The 23008-nt window shown below is 42.0% G+C and overlaps 1 protein-coding gene across 4 annotated transcripts in view; it reads right to left on the minus strand.

Annotated features, from left to right (window-relative positions):
• LOC117543895 (rapamycin-insensitive companion of mTOR-like) overlaps positions 1–23008 on the minus strand; it is a 34292-nt gene that overhangs the window by 1860 nt on the left and 9424 nt on the right. Inside the window, exons 7-37 of one of the 4 annotated variants that reach the window (XM_034212529.1) lie at positions 22023–22149; positions 21214–21383; positions 20369–20436; positions 19849–19916; positions 19662–19744; positions 18993–19080; positions 18339–18429; positions 18150–18216; positions 17980–18060; positions 17700–17800; positions 17343–17508; positions 16056–16157; positions 15922–15968; positions 15703–15838; positions 15392–15591; positions 15170–15296; positions 10872–11036; positions 10287–10363; positions 10093–10171; positions 9861–9970; positions 9687–9774; positions 9467–9559; positions 9255–9361; positions 8251–8480; positions 5435–6527; positions 4686–4766; positions 2467–2730; positions 1501–1703; positions 1220–1384; positions 990–1113; positions 540–678 (exon numbers count right to left, since the gene is read on the minus strand). In XM_034212529.1, coding sequence (XP_034068420.1) covers positions 540–678; positions 990–1113; positions 1220–1384; positions 1501–1703; positions 2467–2730; positions 4686–4766; positions 5435–6527; positions 8251–8480; positions 9255–9361; positions 9467–9559; positions 9687–9774; positions 9861–9970; positions 10093–10171; positions 10287–10363; positions 10872–11036; positions 15170–15296; positions 15392–15591; positions 15703–15838; positions 15922–15968; positions 16056–16157; positions 17343–17508; positions 17700–17800; positions 17980–18060; positions 18150–18216; positions 18339–18429; positions 18993–19080; positions 19662–19744; positions 19849–19916; positions 20369–20436; positions 21214–21383; positions 22023–22149 — 4740 coding nt within the window. Of the gene's footprint in view, positions 1–539; positions 679–989; positions 1114–1219; positions 1385–1500; positions 1709–2466; positions 2776–4685; positions 4767–5434; positions 6528–8250; positions 8481–9254; positions 9362–9466; positions 9560–9686; positions 9775–9860; positions 9971–10092; positions 10172–10286; positions 10364–10871; positions 11037–15169; positions 15297–15391; positions 15592–15702; positions 15839–15921; positions 15969–16055; positions 16158–17342; positions 17509–17699; positions 17801–17979; positions 18061–18149; positions 18217–18338; positions 18430–18992; positions 19081–19661; positions 19745–19848; positions 19917–20368; positions 20437–21213; positions 21384–22022; positions 22150–23008 lie in introns of all 4 variants that reach the window. The other 3 variants (XR_004568614.1, XR_004568613.1, XM_034212528.1) reach the window with 3 other exon arrangements.

The following is a 23008-nucleotide window of genomic DNA, read 5'->3' on the forward strand; positions in this document are numbered from 1 at the left end:
ATAGTCAGTTCTGATTTTGTAAGAAGGATTTTTATGAATGAAGACACACACTTTGGTTGGTAATTACACATACATGTATTATTTCACAACTTGTGCCGCAGTGACGCGTCCTAAAACCCGGATGTAAACTCCTTCCGGTTCCTTCGACAAAAAGCAATTCAATTTCTCCATAGGATTTTGGAAAATAGCTGGAAATAAGGTCTGTGGTTGACACACATTTAAGAGACAGATCACGTTTTGTTCAGCCGGATAATATCCACATGTCTATCCTACTTTTATCATTTTCTAATCATAAATCTATCGATTAGATCATCTGTCAACCACAGACCTTATTTCCAGCTATTTTCCAAAATCCTATGGAGAAATTGCATTGCTTTTTGTCGAAGGAACCGGAAGTGGTAAAATGCTATACCTTCAGCAATATTTAAAATGTAAGGCAGACATTTCTTTTTTTTTTAGGTGAAAATGCTAAACATTTAGTTATTACATATTGTGGTGTAATATACGAGTGTGTTGACACAGCGGTTATGATGTCTCACCGCCATGAACTGCACGTCCTGGAAGAGTTCCTGTATGAAGCGTCTGGAGGTCAGGCGGAACATGCAGTGGGCTAAGAGGTTAGAAACCTCGGAGTACAGGCAGATGTCGTCAAACGCGTAGGGGAACTTCTCCTTTATCCTGCAGGAGAAAAAAGGGTATGCAGGTGTAAAAAAAAAAAAACACCATTTGCAAAAAAAAATACATTTTGCAAATGAACATGCATCTCAGAAAATGTTAAATAGAGCTGCTGTATTTCTTTGAGTTTTTCACTGACAAAACAAGACATTTAAAGACATCAACTTGGATTTCGAGAAACTAGGATGGACATTTACTATTTCCTGACATTTTATACACCAAACAATGAATGGATTCACATGTGGAAAAATGGGCAGATCAATTGATAACAAAAATAACCAAGTCGCAGCAATAAAAAGGAGAGAGAGCCATACGTCAGTAGTCCTGTTTCGTGGCCTTTGGTCCCTACAGAGGAGCTGAGGTTGATGATGAGGCGGAGCACCTCCTTCCTCAGCAGGACTCGGGAGGCGGGGCCGTCTTCTGATATCGACTTGCTGCCTACATGACACATAATGAAGAAATATTCAATATTTACTACGAAAAGGTTTCTTTATTTATGATAAGGTATAGAAACCCCCCCGCTCTGCAGGTTGTGTTCACTTACTCGTAGTCTTCCCTATGACGATGTCCGCGGGGATGGGCGTGCTGCAGACGGACCCCTGGGACACGCCGGCTTCGCTGCAGCCCGACACGCCGGATAACTTGGACTGAGGCATGACCTCCAGGCGATGGCCGCTCTGCGCTCCCCACGGCTGGAAATCCACAAATTCTGGAACAAAGAAAGATCCCGTTATATTCTGCACTGAGTTACATGTTAACGACTGGATGTGTGTGTGTGTGTGTGTGTGTGTGTGTGTGTGTGTGTGTATGTGTGTGTGTGCTGACCTGTGCGGGGGTGTGTGTTGTTGATGGGCGGCCGAGTGGGGTATCCGAGCACGCTGGACCCCACGCAGTAGAGGCAGTTCTCCTCGGTGTGCTCCTGCAGGCCCGTCTCGTCCAAACCCACCGTGTGGGTCTGGCTGTCGCCGCGGCACACGATCAGCTCGGAGATGCTGAACTGCTGCTTCAGGGAGGGGAGGGGGGGGGCGGTCTCCTGCACACAGAGGAACTCAGTTAGCTAAAAAATCAACCCTTTTCTTTATTTGCTATTTTTAAATATTGTGAAATCATTTTATCCATTGCAGTTTTGCATGATTATATAACAACATAGGATTTAGTCAAACATAAATAATAATAATATATAATAATAATTGGCAGAGAGTTCCAGTGTTGGAGCCACCACCTGGAAGGCATGGTCACATTTCTTTTTTTTTAACAAATCAGATTCATGGCAAATAAAATAAATATATATCATATAATACCATAGGATGTAGTAAAACATAAAAAGTAAAATAATAAATATATATAAAATAATAAATATATCTCCACTTCATGGTTAGAAGGATTGGTAACTTGGAATTATCTTTGCAATAATAGGCTCATTATTGGACTCCATAATTAGAATACTATAGTTTTTACAATAGTTATATTTTTGAACTATTATAGTTCTACAGTATGTGTATAAGTATAAGTCCTGTCCTTATTTCTGTGTCTGCACCATTTACACCAAAGCAAATTCCTCCTATGTATAAATCTACTAAAAATAAAAAACTTTTTCTGATGATATCAACTTTCTGATTGTAACCTTAAAGGAGAAGTTATTTGCTTTATCTCATTAAGGGGTACTAACGGAACTAAACGGGAAAAGTACTCCGGTGTGAACCCGCCTATAGATAACAACCATCGGTTTCAGAATATTTTTGTTCTTAATTTTGGGATTTAAATATAATTTAATCAGGCCTTAAGTTGAATGTACCGTCTCCATCTCCAAAGAGGAAGCTTTTGCGCTCCTCCGACGGGGGGCTGATCCTCTGCTGAAAGTAGGCCGAGTCTCTGATGTGGAACATGTCGTTGATGTCCATGGGCAGAGCCAGGCCCACGTAGTCGTCGCTGCACCCGTAGGTGGCGCTAGAGACCATGGAGCGCACTGAGGAGCAGCGGTGCAGAGTGCTTTGGTTGATGGGACTGAGCAGCTCCTCTTTATCCAGAGAGGCAAAGCTGAGCGCCTTCAGGAACCTAGGGAGGGCAAGAGAGGAGCGTGAGAGGGTCCGGGGGGAGAGACTGGGACAGAACGAGGAACACGAGGAGTAAGTGAAAGAAATGTTGGATGAAAGCAAAGAGACGGACTTTAGTGAACACAGAAAGAAGGGTTGGCGATGGGACTCTAAAGAAAGCTATCAGGGCGGCAGCTGAAATCACAGAACACCTGTTCATCCAAAGAGCATCATAGCTGTTTCTAATATCTACTTGCAACAATTTAAAATATAATAAAGCACCCAAGGATGAAAAGTCTGAAGTTTCACAAATTAAAAAACTACCTATTAAGATTATTAATTAAGGGAAAGGTTTATTAGAGTAGACAAAATAACCTGAACCTAAAAGTTTATATAACTATTTCTAATATTGGCCAATGAAAGTATACCGTTTGACAAAGTCTGTGTTGTTTTGAATCAATTCAAATACATTGTATTAGCCACGATTTTCTGAGTTTATTTATCTTTCAAAAAAAGTTCAAGCTTCTTAAATATTTGCCGCTTTAGCCATTTTACATTAATGTTCTGATATTCGACAAAAACAACAATGTTATATATTATCACTATTCCTTTCCAAGAACAAAACATTCATAGTTTTACCAATTCAATTGATTCAATGTTTGATTTAATTTCTATAGAAGGAAATAAATACTGTGCAGGATTGTTTTTATAATCAATCAATTATTACACTATAATACTTAACATCCCAACACATTGTTATGCCATACAAACAGTGTAACCACATGCATGTTATAACACCTATCTCTACCTGTGTGCTGTTCTCTATGAAGCTCTATGAGGGGGGAACCACTAGTGACTGCATACTCTACATGGGGCTTGTTCACTCTACACACACTACAGGAGTCAAAGCAGCTATCTGATTGGGTCAGTTCTAGAAGCTACAGCTCTACTAAAGTAGGACACTGGGTCGCTCCACCCACCGCGGGGCAAGTGTCCTGGACAGCCTGCGGTATGGACTTATGACGGGGGGCTCTGGACAGGTACCCCTCCTGTCTGACATCCTGACAGACATAGAAGGTGCACAAAACACACACCTTTCATTACCATGTAGACAGAAGCAAAACCCCTCGCCCAGACACAAAGCTGCTTAAGCTATAGTTGCAAAAATGATTGTTTTGTAATTAACAATTTCAATATAGATCACAGCTATAATGCATTATACTTATACGTTTATTGTGGAGGCTCTTGAACAGTTATCAACTGGTGGGTCTAATAAAACATAATGTCTATACACACCTATACACACCAGAACAATCAACCATTTCATTTTATTAAACACCTCTACGTTTTAACAATTACAATTTTAGGCTCAGGGACATTTGTTTTCTGTTAATACTACAAAACTGTATCAGTCAAATCTAAATTGAATTATATTTCATATATATTTATCCTCGTAATTTCTATAGAAAGAGATGTAACTGTTGTGCAGCACTGCTAGTCTCATTAGTTGACATTTCAAAGTTGTTATGTATTATTTATAATGGGTTATAAATAAAATGATGATTGAGATTACAGTAAACTTATTTGCTGGAGCTCAAAACACTTTCCACACCACTGACAGGTTCCACCATCATTTGACCTGCCTTCAGCCTCTTCTGTCTGACATGTATTTACCCACCATTGCTTTCACATGATTTAGTTACTTTAACAAAAACGTCTTCATACCAGAGAAAACAGTATAACCACGTGTGTATTATAACCTCTATCTCTACTTGTGTACTACTTACACCTCTAGGAAGCTCTAAGAGGAGCGACCAAACAGCCACTGAACAATCTACATGGGTTTTTTTCACACTACAGGAGTCAAAGCAATATGAAATGAACTGCAGACATAGAGCTAGAGAAAGCAGCTATCTGATTGGGTCAGTTCTAGAAGCTACGGCTCTACTAAGGAGGACACTGGGTCGCTCCACCCACCGCGGGACAAGTGTTCTGGACAGCCTGCGGTATGGACTTATGACGGGGGGCTCTGGACAGGTACCCCTCCTGTCTGATATCCTGACAGACATAGAAGGCGCACAAAGAACACACACACACACACACACACACACACGCTGCTTAAGCTTCAGTAGCACAAATAGAAATGTGAAATGTTTTGTCGGTAACCCTTTCTACGAAGACCACAGCTATATGACATCATGTTGGCATTCATAGCGGATTACAATGCATTTATAAAGCTTTATTCACTACACCCAAGATGCACTTTTATACCGGTCATAAAAGGTTTTAGATGTTGCTGAAAATAAATTAAAGGCGTATTATAAATGCTTTTGATACGTTATAAACTACAGGCTGACTTATAATACATCGTGACTTTACTGTTTCAGTGCTATGGTACACACAGTATCAGAAGTTATCAGAAGAAATAGTAGATAGATTATTAAGTCAAATGATTGTTTTTGTGTTGATATCATGCATCAGAAAGCATGAGTTGTTAATGAGTGAATTCAAGCAGCATTATAAATCCATTATAATTCACTGTGAATGCCCTCATAATGCAGTATAGATGCAGTCTTCATAGAAAAAGTGTAACTTATTGTTTCTCTAGGGCGAGGAAACACATTTTATTTTTAGTTAATGCAACAACGACCATCGTTCAGAAAAAATGAATAATTGGATTATTGCAGAACCTTTTCTATGGATGCTTTCTGTCATATTGGCCTTACCTGCGAGGCGTTAACCTGGAGTCCAGGCTGCCGGTCTTCATGGTGATGGTGTCGGTGAACAGCACGTCTTTGGCGGGTGAAGCCAGCGCCTCACTGTGAGACAGAGACGGCTGGATCCTCTGCTGCTGCAGCCTCTTCAGCGTGGCGTAGCCCAGGGCGTCCCGCGGGCTGGTGTACATGAAGCTGCAGTCGGCCAGGTTCTTCATGGTGTTCAGGGAAGGAGACTTGAGGGACTGGGCTCTGCGGGGGAGAGTGTGGGAGGAGCCAGGCGGTACCAGAGAGGCGGTGGCGGACTTGGAAGTGGACATGTGGTTGGTCTGAGCCTGGGGGGTGAGTGAGGAGAGCGTTTTGACAGTCTTGGCCGACACCACAGTGTTGAGGCTCACGCAGTCAGAGGAGTCAGGTTCTGGTTCGGGATTATCGGGGTTTCCCACGGTCTCCCTGGAGGGGCTGGAGCTCATGGAGCTGATGCCGCTGGTGGTGGTGTCCGTGTTAAAGCTCTGACTGCGGCTTTTAAACTGAGTACCTCCGCCGACCCCCCCCACGTTTCCTCCACTCAACGAGGAGCCGCCGTCCCCTGCTAGACGCTCCCGGCTGCTCTGCTCCCTCTCTCGGCTGGGCTGCTCCCCCGCACCATGCCCTGCGAGGCCACTCAACCCGAGGGAGGAGCCCCCTACCCTGGCCAGCCCGCCCTCTACGAGCTGCTCCTCAGAGCCCCCCCTCGTCCCGACAAAGGACGTCTCCAGGCTGACCGTGGGACTCTTGGGCATTCCTCTGCCGTTAAAAACAGGGGTGAAGACGTCTTGGTTGGGGCTGTAGATAGAAGGCTCCGTCACCGTCCTGTTCCGCTTCATGCTGCCCATCTTGAGTTCAGTGGGGGTGCGAGAGCCTGAGGGGATCTTGGGGTCGCTGGTGGAGCGCAGCTTCTTGCTCGGGAGGGACAGGGAGTTGAGGAAGCGAGTGCGGACGAAGCGGGTGGAGGCCAGGATGGTGAAGGGGCTGCGGTCCTTCGCTGGTTTGGAGTGTAGAAAGTAAGAGGGCTCATCTGAGGGGTCCAGGACATCACACTTGTCGTCGTCAAGGATGTACATGTCTGAGAGCACAAGGAGTGAAGAACACGATAGGAACATTAGAAGGCTATATATACACACCGTAATATATAACACATAAGAACTCACTGCTACATAGTTTGAGTTTCTCCTTCTGATAACCATGAACAATTTGCAATTGTCTGTATATACAGCATGTCTGTGCTCCACCATGGTTAGGACTTTTTTTAAGAACATTTTATTATCCAGAATATTTTATATTGTTTATATTTGATATACTATTTTTCATTTTATTTGTAATTGTTCATTCTCTGTTCTACTTTTTAAGTATTTGTATTTTAATGTTGAACACACTGCTTCTGAAACAAAATAATTTCCCAAATTGAGATCAATAAAGTATATCCATCCATCTATCTATCTATTAGGGGTGTAACGGTATACGTACCCGTACCGAAATGATTCGGTACGGGCCCTTCGGTTCGGTACACGTGTGTACCGAAGTGTACCGAACGAATATAACGTTAAACGTAAAAAATTGAGAACGTGAACAACTTTTTGGAAGTAATCTCAGGTGCTGCGGTAATTTGCTCACATTGGGTTCAACGCGTCATAGAGCGAGCAAGTCATTTCATTGGATGAGAGGCATACTATGAGGGCTGGTCACAGGGATGCGTTCAAATGTAGTCAGTAATTTGAGGAACTGTCGAAATGGCGAACGCAGATAAAGTTGAGCTGAAAATCCTCCAGCATCATTGAAGTCTCCGGTTTGGGAACATTTTGGTTTCGCAGTTACGTACAAGGATGACGGACAAAGACAGGTGGACCGAACCAAAGCTGTTTGTCGGCATTGTTCAACTAACATTGGTTACGCGGCTGGCAATACATCACACTCATTTGAAAAGGCATCACCCGAACGTGAATATCACCGGTACCAAAAGAAAAAAGACTGAAGTGCAAACCCAACTCCCGCTAGCATGTAAGTCTCCACCACTCGCAGAAAGTTCAGACCGAGCCAAAGCTATTACAAACACCAAATATCCTTATGTTGCCATGTTAGCAAAGCGCTACCTGGCTGTATTTGCTACCTCTGTCCCTGTCTCTGTCTCTGTGGGTGTTCTCCACAATAAAGTATATATAGCGACATTGTTAGTGCCAGCAGATCTGCCCTTTCGGCAAGCAATGTGGACAAGTTAATTTTTCTTAAAAAACATGAAAATACAATGACAAGCAAGTCATCGAAATGCTGCACCTTAACGTTTATTTTATTATATTTTGTATTTATTTGAGTGAATATTCACAGTTTAATAATAATTAAAAACCCAAAACTAATAGTTTATGTTTTGTGAGTAGTCTACTAGTACAGTAAAGTTCAAATACAGATTATTTCAGTTAATCGAAATGATGCACCTTAATGTTTATTTTATTATATTTTGTATTTATTTGAGTGAATACATTATTCAAAGTTTAATAATAATAAAAATAAAAACAAGAAATATTTTATGTTTTGTGATAATTTTTTCTGCTTTACCGAAAACGTACCGAACCGAACCCGTGACCTAAAAACCGAGGTACGTACCGAACCGAAATGTTTGTGAACCGTTACACCCCTACTATTTATCCATCTATCTACCTACCTAATGGCCAGGGAACAAACAAAACGTATAGAAATGGGATCTTTTATATCCCTTATGTATCAATAATGTTTCCACTGTAGTAGAGCTGACTGTCTTCAAATGCTGGTAATAAAGCAAAGCGAATCCTACGTACTTGGTTGAGACTCGCTCTCGCTGTTGTGGCGCGAGCTGGTGGACTCAGAGTTCAGACTGAGCGTGCTCGGGACTGAGGAGAGTTCAGAGGTCAGCTGTGCGTCGACCTCTTCTGGAGTGACCGGCCACTGCGTCCTGCGGCTGTGTCTGACTGCGTCCCAGCCGTACTGCTTCAGCACCTCACAGCCCTGCCGGGTCTTGGAGATGACCCCCAGCACATACACACACGTTCTGTGAAGGAGTGAGAGGATGGTTAGTGAACACACTGATTGTACAAATGTGTTAACCAATAACGTACTTTCAATCATAAGTACCATAGCATGATGTAGGTGAATAAAAGAAAAACACCCCACTTCTGGAAAAGTGGTGAGGTCAAAATACTACATTTACAATAGTTTTGGAAAGTAAAACATGTGTGTAAGACTGAGGGACCAGAGTAGTTCCCACACGACTTGTGGGATAGCAAAGATGGAACTAAAATAGTAGAAAACTCTTAAATCATGGCTGAAAAATGAATGGGCTATTTCTTAAGGATAAGATAAGTGATAAGAATAGGTGAAATATTCAAATTGGAGAAAGCACACTAATTATTTAAGGCCAGATTCATTATTGTGGGACAGTAGAAATGCCCCAGCATACAAATCATATTCTACAGACTTTTAACAAAAAATATCCACTCACCATGGTCCTTTTAATATTTTATTTCAAATAAAAGATATCAATTATTAAAAATGTATCATTTACACATGAATTATATTGCATATGGATCAGTCCTACTTGGAACACTTTTATAGTGTTTAATGACTGGTGGCTTGCTGATCTGTAATGTCATAAGAAATCTCATTTCATTTTTTTGCATTTACTCATCACTGTTTTTGAATTATATTCTGAGCTCTTAACACCACCAAAGTCTATTACGTGTTTAAATTCCAAGAGAACATTTGTTTCTTTCTTGATAACTGTGCCCCGTGTGAGACCCATACATGCTACACTGTAAACGCTTACCCTCGTACTGACAGTACATCACAGTTCTGAGCCAACGAGAGGATGTCAGGAATGACGTTCTCCTCCTGCAGGAGATTCAGACCCCAGTTTGAAGAGCCAATGTTGCCCTGCATGGAAAACAACACACACCATTACAGCCATGTCTTTGTAACTAGCCTTTTCATTATTATTATAGCAACACAGTAACTGAGTTGACATGAAGTGACACTGACCAGAGCCCAGAGAGCGGCCTTCAGCTGTTTGATGCCCTCCCAGGTGTCCAGCATCGGGGAGCGAACAGTGTAGCTGAGGTCAGGAACCACACTCTGGAGAAAATCGAAAATAGACGTTAAGAAGAAAGGCGGCTAAATCTGCATAATCCCCAGAGGAATCAATGTATAAATGAAGCACTTATAAAAGAACAGAGTGTGCGGTGGAACAAGTGAGAAATACCTGAGCCTCCAATAGATGGCAGCCTGTCTTATCGTGGACCAGCTGACCATACAAGTGCACAGGAAGATAGACATTTGGTCTTTGTAACCTGGAGACACAAACAGAGAAGTTTAAAAAGAAGTACGAAAGGGTATCCTTTGCATTGTCAGGTGATAATAAACTCCAGCTTCTCACCTTTGGTTGCTGCGTCTGACGTAGTTGTCTCCATCTACAGGTTTGCGGTAGGTTGTAAGTGCTTCGTTGAGCTGCTCCTCTATTAGGTCCACGTACTTTAGGTTGTATTCCTGCAAACAAAGATGCATTTATTTCAAATAGCAAACCTCTGTTAGTGCGTGGTCTTCATATATTATAGCCAATGCAATTTAAACGTGGTTTGCACATTTCAAGGCCAATATCGTGATCATACCTTCTGCCATTTGTCCAGCTGTTTGCTGACGTACCCCCTCTCATTGAGGTAGGAGAAACCTTTAGGAATGGACAGGAACCTAAAACAGCAGAAAAACAAGATGTTCAGTTCAGTTTCAGAAGGCTGCTGGACTACATCAAAGACTGACCCAAATCCTATCATCCACGTGTGGCAAGCAGTGCTGTTGTAATGACCTGAGGAGCAGCAGGAGGCCCTTGTCTCCCAGGTGGGACAGAGCTGGTTTCAGCTGGATGAGAGCGTGGAGGTTGGCCTGAGAAGCAGCACAACAGACAGTCAGACAACAGTAAAGAGGAGAATCAAATGCTACTGTCCGGCAAACACCATCAACTCAATCTAATTGCATTTCAACATATCAAGAATAACATATATCCAGGAATTATTCATTATTATTCTGTTATTTATGAAATCCTGAGGGTGATCCATGTTCTTAGCATGATCTAAACTGTTTTATTTCCTTTGCTATTGACTTAAGAACAACAAGCACACATATTAGTTTCTTTTTTTCGTCAGGGAAAAATATTTTAAATAGTCAATCAGGATCATTACTAATTGCAATCACAAGATGATACCATTTCTAAATAGAACAAAAAGCATGTATGTTTTCTTCTAGGTGAATTTTAATGTATCATGTTTAAGTATGTGGTCGTTATTGTTCACTGTAATAGTGAGGGAAGAATGCATCCTAATCTGACAAACAGATCCTTTGTTCTACTTCTCTGACGGTCTTCTGTGGGACGCATGTGTTTGACAGCAGTCACCTTGTCCTCGCAGGCCTCGTCCAGGATGTCCAGAGCCTCCATGGACACAGCCTTGCTGTGGTCGTGGAGCTGTGTGACCAGCAGCTCCATGCCCCAGCTGCTGAAGAACTCCACGCTCGCACGTAGCAGCACACGGAGGTGTTTGGTGGCATACAACCTGCACACCTGCTCAACAAGGAAGGAAGAATTGTGGGAGAAAGAGTGGAAATGAGGATATTACTATCAGAACCTATATGTGTTGGGAACAAATGAGCAAAGCATGGTAAGTGTATTACTTTGTATCTATTAGAGATGCACCGATGGGCCAGCGGAGGAAACCCAGTCTTATGTATCCGTTTGTTACGGGTCATATTTAAACTCTTGAACCACACACGGACAAAGACAGTAACTTCTCAGCCAGACACAAACGGCATCATACTGTCGGTGCTGAAGTTCTTCAGTGTGAGGTAATAAAACATAAAGCTTGCAATTTGTAACACCTCCAAGAGCAAAATAGAGGACCAACTTTAAACATGTGTACCTTATTTTGAATACCTTTGGTGCCAATTAATGTTCTTATAAAAGAAACAAATACAATTGGAATTTGCAGACAATCGGAGTACCCAGTGGCGTAACTATCGCCGGTGCAGCCGGTGCATTGCACCGGGGCCCACAGCCGTCCAGGGGCCCATGCAGAGGCCCATGCAAAAAAAAATTCATTTAAAAAAAAAAAAAATCTTTTTTTGGGGCCCCAATGATATTTTTTGGGGCCCCAATGGCATTGACTGGTTCACGCAGTCTTCAAAGTAACCTAGCAACCTAAATTAATTTGTAATTTGTCTGTCCAATGACCTTGCTCCCTTTCATGTCATGTGATACCTTGCGTGACGAGCGAACCGTTAAATCAACATCAAAGGTTATATGTACTACATAGCTATAGCAGCAGCAAGATCGGCAGAATTATAACAAATTTAATAGCTAGCATTTATAATGTACAGCAAACCAAAACACAAGAGCGGCGCTCAAAAGAGAAAGGACAAGAGAGAACAAGGAGATGTAAAGGCTAAACTGACAAAATTAGACAGTTTTTTTTGTCATACATCGTCCTCGAAATCGAACGTTAACGTTGGTAATGTTGATGTGCAGCGGCAGCCGGAGCCGGAGGCTAACGATAGCTCACCTGCCTCACCATCGTCTAGCTCCACAAGTGAAGCTGTATCCGTGGCTGTGCGACCTTCTTCTCCAGCCATGAGCCAGGAGGAGAGGATGGATTTGGCTGTGCCCGGCGGTGGTCCTACAGTTCCCGCAAGGGCCCCGCCCCCAACCGATAGGGGACTCTATGGCGCTATTGAGACCCCTGATCAAAGGCTATATTATAGCAACTGGCCCATGTAGGCCTACCGGCCAATTCCCCAGAGACACACATCAAGGAAACAGGTGTTTCTCCGAGATCTATTACACCACCACTACCAGAGCAGGTATCAAACTGCCACGGACATGGCTGTGTTACTCCCCCACCCTGGACTGTGCCTATTGTGAGCCGTGCTGGCTGTTCGCAGACCGAGGTGCACCGTTCTACAGTGATGCGTGGGTCAAAGGAGTTCGTGACTGGCAACATTTGTCTGCGAGGATTGACTCACATGCACAATCTCAGGTCCATGTCGGAGCGTGTGTCATATATGAACAGTGGAAGAAAAACGGGAGAATCGATGCAAACATGGAGAGGAATGCAAGGAATGCTGCTAATTACTGGAGACAGGTACTTGAGCGTATTGTCAACGTTACAATCACTCTGGCCACTTGTAACTTGGCTTTTAGAGGACATAGGGAGATTCTTGGACAGCCCAACAGTGGAAACTTTCAGTATGATAGAACTTTTAGCATGTTATGATCCGGTTCTGAAAGAACTTGTTGAGCGACCACAAGGTTCTGTGAAATACTTGAGTCCAGCTGTTCAAAATGAGATAATCTACATAATCGCAAAGCGGGTGCAGTGCGACATTCAAGTAGAAATAAATAATGCTCCGTTTTTTTCTGTGATCATGGACACCACCCAAGATATTTCCAAAAGAGACCAAATTAGCCAAGTGTATAGATATGTGACAATCCAGAGGGATGAAAACGACAACGCAAAAGATATCCTGATAAACGAGGCTTTCTTGGGGTTCGTGGAAACAGTGGACACGTCAGCTCGTGAACTCCAAAAGAAAATCCTGGACAGCATAGAGAGTAACGGATTTCACCTGAGCAAGTGGGGGATACGATGGCGCGGTGAACATGAGTGGGGTCTATTCAGGTGTGCAGGCCAGGATCATGGAGATGGAAGCGCTTGCCAAATATGTACACTGTGCTGCACACAATTTAAATCTGACACTGAATGACTCCGTAAAGAATATAGCGGAGCTGCGCAATTTTTATAATATTGTTGAGACTCTTTATACTTTTTTCAGCCAAAGTATTAAGAGATGGTCACTCCTTTCCGGTATCATGTCATCAGAACTCTCAGAGCATGGTAAAGTTACCATGAAGCGCCTCTGCCCAACCAGGTGGTGCTCAAGACATGATGCAATTGCTGCCCTTAGATACCGGTATGTAGATATCATGAAAGCTCTAACTAAAATCGCACTGGTCAGCGAAAAGAGGGAGGAACGGGACGAGGCTACAGCCCTAAAAAACCATATGGAAAAATTCAGCTTTATTTTTCTTGTCGTACAACAGACAAAAATACTGGAAAACATGAATGCAGTGTCAAAGATGTTGCAGGCAAAGGATGTAGACATCCACAAAGCTGTTGGTGTCCTCCAAAACACAATACAGGCCCTATCTGCATACCGCATGCATGACTTTGACCAGGTCAAACGCACCGCTCAAAATCTTGCTGAGAGATGGGGAGCGCAGAGCGAGTTCACGGAAATTCGCAAAAGAAGGATGAAACGCCACTTCGATGAACTCAGTCAAGACGAGAGGCTTAGTGATGGCGAGAGCTGTTTCAGAATTAATGTGTTCAACGCCAGCCTGGACATCATTAACAGCCAGCTGTCAGAGGTTCACTTCTATGCGTGAAACGAACAAACTGTTCCAGGATATCCACCCCGGGACATTGAACCGTGCGCAGGATAATGCCCTTCACCAGCACGCGCAGCGCCTGGCGGACCACTACAGCAGGGATTTATCCCCGAGTTTCCCCGTCCAACTCCTTGCATTCAGAGCCTGCTTTAAGACTGAAATAGCTAAAGAACCATCTGTGAAGGATATGACCAAGATGCTTATTGTGGACCACAGCTCAATGGCAGCCACATTTAGCAAAGTGTGCACAGCATTGCTGTTATATCTCACCATACCTGTCACTGTTGCAACCGCAGAACGCTCATTCTCAAAGCTCAAATTGATTAAGACGTATTTAAGAAGCAGCATGGGACAGGAACGACTCAGTGGATTGGCAACACTCTCAATAGAGAATAGCAGGGCCCGGAAGTTAGACCTGAGCAGCGTTGTTGACGACCTTGCTGAGCGCAAGGCCTGCAAGATTAACTTCTAATGGTGATGAGTAGCTTTTCTCTTGTTATGGAGAGGGATCGGAGATTTAAATCTGTAGCAATGTAATTGTGACCTCTCTTATGTTGGAAAATGCGCATGGTGCGCACCTAACCTGTGTCTGTGATAATGTTTGGCCGCTGTGCCATGATGAAGAAGGATTCATTCTGTGATTGTGTGATTAGTTTGCTGTGCTGTTGTTTTTTGAAGCATGATTTTTTTGAATAGTCTAATAAATATAAAATAATTGCCAGTGTTATCAGTTGCAAGTGTGTATTTGTTGTAATAATGACGACTTGATTTGAAGCCTGTGTTTGTGAGTGAGAGTGAGAGAAAGAGAGATAGAGCGCGTGCTCCAGGAATAATGCAGAATAGGCCTAATCAGAATCATTTCAAGTTCAGATTCAATGTTGTTTGCATAAGTAGGCTATATTTTTCGTTTCGTTTATTTATTAAGTTAATTTCAAGACAACTTTGGGAATTTTGTTTGTTTGTTATGAGTTTTAAATAGATTTTGAAAGTGGAGAGAGAGAGAGAGAAAAAAAAAAGAAGCAAGCAGCGCTGAGTTGGGAGGGGGGGGGCCCAAAAAAAGTATTTGCACCGGGGCCAATCACAACCTTGTTACGCCACTGGGAGTACCTCTATTATGACTTTTCAATGAGATGTCTAATGTTGCTTTCAATCTTGGGTAGATGCCAACTTCAGAACTTGTGCTGCTTTTCCTAACAGTGCCTTATGCAGGTTTTTACGTGTACGTCACGCCCTGTTTCTGGAGGCTGTCTTACATCAGTAGCAGCAGTAAGGGTCTTGGAGAGGATCACTCTGGCCAGACCGTCCCTGCTGTAGTCCAGTGTGGATATAGCCAGTTTCAGCACAGCATCCTGGTTCTTCACAGAGCACAGATTCAGCAGGCTGCAAAAAAAAGAAAAAGAAGATGTTAGGTAAAATGTTTCAATGTATCAATAGGACATCTCTGTAAGTCTTCCATTCTAGGTCCATGCACTCACCACTGAAACAGGCCACATTTCTCCAGCAGTTTGACTCCCTGTGGGTGAGCAGAGAGTGTCCCCAGGAAGAGGAAGTAGTGTTGGCTGAGTGTGGTGAGCAGGCCGTTACTCTGCAGACAGCGCTCGGGCTTCAGCCCTGAGGACGAGGACAGCCATGACACCATGTCCTTCACCAGGTCCTCCAGGTACCCCTGGCCGTCCTGTTGACGGGGAGAGAAGAGAAAAGACCGAAACGCAAGGCAGGTAAGATAATGATAAAAAGGTAAAAAAGCAAAGTGAGTTTTTGTTGTGTAAATGCACACTTCTCTAACCTCATCCGATTCCATGAGGAACTCGATAAACTGACAGCCAACCACAGTGAGTTGTCTGGCTTTTGGGTGATCCAACGCCAGCCCTGCGTACAATTTACTACTGGGCTTATAAAAGTACAGCAGCCTCCGCACAAACCTGCATCACACAGAAAAAGGATGTCAATACAATTAACCGTTTCAAATGCTGCCCTGGGTTTTGATGATACGAAGCAGTCTTACCTGTGCATTTGTTCATCTTTGTTATTCCTGAGGTTTACATGTGGCCACTGAGGGAGAAAACAACAACATTAAAACATCAGACAGGAAGTAGACCTGGCATAAAGGTCAGTGGGGCTTCATGAGAGCAGCCTGACCTTCAGGATGGTGGCGATCAGCAACCAGTTCCACTCCAGGTTCTGCTTGTGGTTCAGAATGTGACTGTCTCTCAGGTTCAACATCAGTGCTTCTTCTGTGTCCTGAGCACAAACACAGAGAAAAAGAAATATTAGAAAATGTAAAAGTAATTTTGTTGTTTTTTCAATGTGCCCTGAGAGCTCGTTTTGATGTTAAATTACAGACTCAAATCAAATCAATAAACAAAATATCATTAGCATCAAGAAGTTTATGTTTTAATTGGAATTACCTCTAAGAGCTGCAATCCATTCAATCAATGCTTTTTACAGAGATACATTAGGAAACGATGAATGAAGCCAGCATTTACTGTAAGTGTTTTTCCAGTTACAAGGTTGTTTTCCTGTGCGTTTCCCCTTTTAAAGCCTTTGTGCTAAGCTAAGCTAAACACACACCAGTCTTTGTATTGAACGCACAAAGACATTTTTTTTCTTTTTTAACAAAACAAAAAAAAGGACTGAGACAGGACAAAAAAAAAACAACAACAACAAGATCTAAAGGCTCTGAGTCTAATGGCACATTTCCACTGCAACGGGGTAGCCCCGTTTAAGCGTCCCTAAGCGTCCTCGCTCAGGCCTCGGGCTGCCTCGCTGGCCGTCCGAGGCCGTGGCGCATTTCCATTACAGTTTAGGACCTGGGGTAGCAACGCCGTGTAGGCGGGGCGATCGGCTTCACATTTCGAGTCGTTCCGTCGAGCTCCCGCTGGATTTTATCATCCCCAATGAGATGTAGGAACGTCGTCACCTCCTCGGTCGACCACGGTGTGCTTTTCTTTGACGTTGCCATTTTTGTAGCTCCTCCGTTTACAAAAATGCTGTGTATAAAAATGCTGCAAGCTTGCTTCTAGATATATATGCGACGCTAGGGATGAACTCGCGCGCGATCTTGTGACGATTCTCTCTGACCAATCAGCAGTCGAGAGTGTTGACGTCACTAGTTCAGCCCTGGCCCTGGTCTGATAGAACCACGATTTTATGGGGCCGGAAAAAGAGGGAAAAAGTACCCGCTAGCCGGTGCTACGCTATATGGAAAGGCCACCAAAAACTGGCCTGGCCGCTTGAGGACGATTAAGGACGCTTAAACAGGGCTACCCGCTGCAGTGGAAATGCGCCATAAGTCCGTTACAAAGAAGAAAGTTTGATATTAATTGAGTGGGGTATAATGGAAATGAGCATATTTTCCAAGTAGATGTAGTTCTTAAATAAATATGTTGCTGAGGCACAGTAGGTAGAAAGCATGTTGATATTTACCTTTATAGCGTAGATGTCTCTGTGGACACGTGAGTGCGTCTCTCTGCGGTTATGAGAAGACACAGACTTGCGGATGATGTGATCCAGGTAAAGACTGTGTGGTTTCAGACCTTTCTTCTTCTTTTCATGGAAACGCTTGAGATTGTTGACTGCTGCACTTGCCCGACTACAGCATAACAAGAAACATATATCTCTTTTAAATGTGGTTTACAATATTTCACATACATTAATAATAGAACACGTTCATAGTTCCCTTATGTACTTAAAGTAACATAATGTGAGTTACTCTACGAGAGAGTTTAGCTTTTTTTTTTTTTTTAAAGGAAATGCCTGACATGCCTATCAAAGTATACTCACAGTCGTTTTTCCTGTGCAATGTCAAAGGAGGCTGCCATGTTGATGAGGGTGGGGAGGCAGTGCAGGTGGTGACTGTGGGAATGGGGAAGGATGGTGTTTGCCTAAATACAGAGGGGCAGGAAAAAAGAGAGTATGCATTAGGTTTCATGATCACAACATTTGTAGGCCACTTTCTAAAATAAAAAAATCTGACTAAAGCAATGTTTATTTAGCACTGACAGAGCATTTCAGGGAGTCAAACTATATTTTCAGAGATTGTATTTCGTCATTTTAATATTACCATGTGTAGAAGTTCTCCCAAGAGGATGGTGGCTCTCACAGCAAGCTGGTCATCGCTGCTGGTCACAACTTCCACAAGTCCCTACAGTGACAGGAGAGAGCATCATTGTATCAAAAATAGCATAAATCTGTCTTCGGTGCAAAATAATGAAAAACACAGTATCAGCTCACCTCTAACAGCCCACTGGAGATGAAGGCAGAAAGAACAAATGCCAGGTAGTTGTCCATCAGATCAGGTCTAATGATGAAAAACAGAAAACGATTATTCATGCTCATGTCATGCATACACTGAACTGACAGCCTTTTGGGTCAAATTTGGTTCAACATATTCCATCTCTGTTCTCTCATATCATCTCTCACCTAGAGCGGGCCCGATGGGGTAGTATGACTTTGGCCTCAGCAGCTAGAAACCCATCGGACAGTCTCCAGGTGTCCTGAAACCGGGCGGGGTCTGAGGAAGAGCAGAACAGAGATTAGTTTACACTCATTGTGTGACTCAAATATTGTCTTGGGTTGAAAGAGCACCAAACCATTTAAGTAGGAGACTTTGGAAAGAGTTGAGATGGATGCTTTACATGAAAGACAATTACTTCATAAAAAAGTAGTGAGTAACAAAACCAAAGTCTACCTTTATTTATATTAACCTTTCTGTTACTTTCACTTTCAGTAGAAGCCATTGACTGAGACCTGTGTTGTGAGGTGTTGTAATGTGACTGCAAATTGTCATCATGACATTTTTCCCAATCTTATTAAAGTGTCAGTAATCTAATTTATTTTTACTGTAATTGTAATCTAATAGTCACTTTTTTGTAACCTAGCTACATAAAGCCATTTCAGGTATTTCTTTCCTCCCCAAGACTGACTTCGGAGTTTGCTTTATGTCCATACCACAAAGCAAAAATGGCGATGACATGATCATTTCTGTATGTAGAACATCTCCCTAATCGCAAGGTACCAAGAAACTGGGAGAAGGTATCAATATGTGCTCTGAAGATATAAAGATGTTTCTCTCACCAACACTAAGAAGAGCTTCCATGAAGTCTTGAGTTATAATGGGCACAGGGAGCCTGAATATCTCATATAACACCTCCAACAAGCCTTTCTGCAGGGGAAATCACATTACAGCAGACACACATTTGATACAGTACAAACTACATTTGTAGGCACTCAAAAAAAACACCACTATTATCTCAGTGTTGTGGATTGACAGTACAATACTCCAGTTACTCTCCCTATTTACTCTCTGGTAACAGGGTGGTGCTATCTGATTTGATCCGTCAGTGCCAGAGCGGCCATCTCACTCTCTGCTCTGATACTCATGTACAAAACTATTTATGAACCAGTTACAATACTGTCTTTATTATCTTCTGTCATTGTTATTACTAGGGGGGGGGGGGGGGGGTAGGATAGAATTGCAGACCCACTCATTTGCAGATCAGCGCACTAAACCCAGAGCAACAGCAAGAAGAGTAGGTCACTAGCATTATTCTGGGAATAATATCTAGTGCCTTTTCCTCCTACAATAGCCCTTTGTGCTGTCAAATGAACACTGGTGTGACTAACATATTAACAGTAAAGTTTGCTATCAATTATATATTCACTGCTAATTTAAATAACGAAGTTGATCATTTGTTTTGCATCCACAAACTTCCTTTTTCTGAATGCAACTATTTCAATACTCACCCTAACTTCCATATTTGGTATGCAAAGTAAGCCAATTAGAGATTGGATCCCAGAATTCCCAGCCTTGCATAGGTTGATAATTCCTGAATAAAGAAAGAGACAGTTAATCAAAAGTAATATAAATCAAATGAGTCTATTTATTTTTACACTTAAATAACTTTATTTATAACCACATCCAAGTCCTTACCAGACCAGGAGCGAAAGGCTGCCACGATAGCCATCCTACTCGACAAGAAACGGGCCTCTCTGTCCTCCCTGAGAGCATGAAAGAAACACAAATGAAAACCAGGACACCATGTTCCATACAAACAGCATCATAATGATCTGTGTACCGCGCCTCACACAGAGCACACAAAGCATATCAGAGAGGAGAAACTACAACACAAAAGCAGAACAAAATGCTAAACAGAAGTCACAAGTCAATAAAGAGATTTATTTTTATATAAAAACACATTATTCAGAGTGACTTAAAGCATTAGTGTGACTGCTTCAAAGCCTCTATCAAGTCATGCTGGAGTCGAGCAGCCCTGATAACATGAGCCATATCGCAAAAACAAAATACAAACTCTCAAATGCATGGTGTTCAATACCAATATGGGAGCATAGCGAATGGTAAACAGAGGGAAATGTCAGAACACTATTTATTTTGTTCCTACTGCAACAATGACACCCTTCATACCCCCCCCCCCACACACCCACACACTCACTTGAGTTGCCCTTCAGCCGTGTCTGCGTTGTGACGGTAGTGAAAATCTGTAAAAGGTGCGAGGATTTGCTGGAGGACCAAACAAACACAAGAGGGATGAGAACAAAATACAACCGAATTCAGATCTCATTGAAAATGAAGTGTCAATTAAACACACAACGAGCAATAGGAGGAGCTCAATTAAAAGACAACACATTTCAAAACCTAGGTATAGCTACATTTTAATGTGGAAATGTTCCATAATCACACTGTACATTTTACATTTATATATTCAGTTTAATATTCCCTCTGTCACATACTTATGTATATATAATACCTTATATATACATACTTATGTATATATAATACCTTATATATATATTTCTTATATATTATATCTTGTTATTGTTCATTTGTAAATTCAACATGTATATTTTCTACTTTCTTGTCTTTTCATTGTTATTGTACAATGCCATGTCTTTTTATGCTGCTGCAACACAAAATGCCACCAAATTGGGATCAATAAAGTACTATCTTATCTTATCATATTATACCTTTAAATATTCCCACGAAACATCTTTCAGTAATAATAAACCTGCTTCAGATCTCATATGACATCATGTGGATGTTTTGACCGTGTGCTGAGATGTTTTTGTCCCAAGTGTCTGTTTACGGACAATGAGGCTTTAGAGATCTGCTGTAACTGATTACTGTAAGCTCCATGGGAAAGAGACGGGCAACCTGCGGCTGCTAATCCTGACTGAATGACTCCCACCACACTGGCTCATTTCTAAAAGGCAGCCTCTCCTGAATTCATATCTGTGTCAGTGTGCGTGCGTGTGCGTGTGCGTGTGCGTGTGCGTGTACCTCCAGTTCGACATCGACGCGCACATACTGCCGGGTGCGTGGGTGGTTGAGTAGATGGAGGATGGTGGTGATGAGTGCTTCGTTGATGCGGCTCAGCTGACAGTCGATCACACTCTTCAGGATGGTGCTGAGGCCGCCACGTTTAGCCACCACCTCCGGGTTCTTCAGAGCTAAGTGTTCAGCAGCAAAGAAATATTAGAGCCGTTTCACATTGCTGTAGCGAATGTTTTTACCTTTGAAGCTTCGATTGAGCTTTTCGAATGAAGGTTCAAATTAAAGACATTATTTTTAAATCCACAATTTGATCTAATGTAAGACTAAATGACTTATATTTTATTTAATACTCTTTCTCTAATAAATCTAGTTTTGAAAGGTTTACCACAACACCAACAAATATTGAATTATAAAAACATGTTGTGAACTTTGGAAAGGATTACATATTTCTTTGCAAATAAAAAGTTACTTTTGGACACTTGAGTTATTGGAAATGTCAACATGACATTGGTTGAAAATCCAATCCTACGCCACCCCCACAGGAATATAATGCTTCCTATAGTATAATGCTAATTATATTACTGTGGACTAATCTGCAACTGTGAAGAAATACCAGGTTGAATGAAAAGACATTTCAAAACAATAAAGACGCACAGCATTGGGATCTTGATATAGCATTTAAATGTCAATTTACTAGTTTTGTTCACTATTTTCGCAATCCCTCAAGAGCTCCTCACAAAGCCGCTGGTTTTGTCAAATTAATGATTCTGAACATCTGCATTGTGAATCTCCATCTCTAAAAGCCATGTACTCACCTAGCTCACATACGATGGCGATGGCGGCGCGGACCATGCGGTCTCGTTCCTGAAGTCCATCAGTGCCCACGGCAATTAAAGAGTTTGCAACAGAGGAGGGGAACAGCATTGCATTGACAGTGATAATCTGGAGTGGGATAGAGAGAAGGAAAACGTCGGTCTTCAAACATTCCCAGACAAACACAGGCAGAAAAATAACTAACATTTCTTTCCAGGTCTCTCAAAAGAAAATACATATTTGAAAATGAAAAAAGATGACCTAATTGTAATGTAATTACGACCAAAGAGCATATAATTGGTGTTTTTGGTCTTAATTGGCTAGGATTTCTTTAGACGATTATTCATTTTTTTATGGATTTCTTCAAGCTGAACGACTTGAGCCCATCTCTGATAAACATAAGGTATAAAGAGGTTCTTTTTCATAATTGTATTTGGAGGAACGCTGTTTTAAAATTGGTAAGGCGAAAGAAAGATATGAGTATTGATGAATTAAATAAAATACTAAGAATGTTCTTTCTTTAGTTGAAAACAGCCCTAAATCTGAGGGTCACATTTCTCTGAATTTACATTCCAAGAAGTGATAACAGAAATTATTAGGAGGCTCTATTTCAGGGGTGCCCAACCTTTTTTGAACAGAGAGCTACTTTTAAAGTTGCCAGTCTGCCGAGATCTACCAGTCCAAATAGAGAGGCGTAGCCATTACTGACAGCCTACTACCAGGTAAATACACACTTCTACTTGTATAAAACTGACCTTTGTACGATTAATACTTCATAAAATACTGCAGATCCTTTATCTTACCTCTTTCTAATCTACACACATACAAGTATTTAACTGAAGTTACACAACAGTGTTGTTGACACAGAGTTGGAGTTTATTCACACGTCACATACTACAGTGGGTAATGTTTTCAAGAAACATTGAACAGTGCTGCCACATATGACACTTTTTATTTTTTGCATTTTAGTACAGTATAAAAATAAATG

The sequence above is a fragment of the Gymnodraco acuticeps genome, unplaced genomic scaffold (genome assembly GCF_902827175.1).
Source record: "Gymnodraco acuticeps unplaced genomic scaffold, fGymAcu1.1, whole genome shotgun sequence".
NCBI lineage: Eukaryota > Metazoa > Chordata > Actinopteri > Perciformes > Bathydraconidae > Gymnodraco > Gymnodraco acuticeps.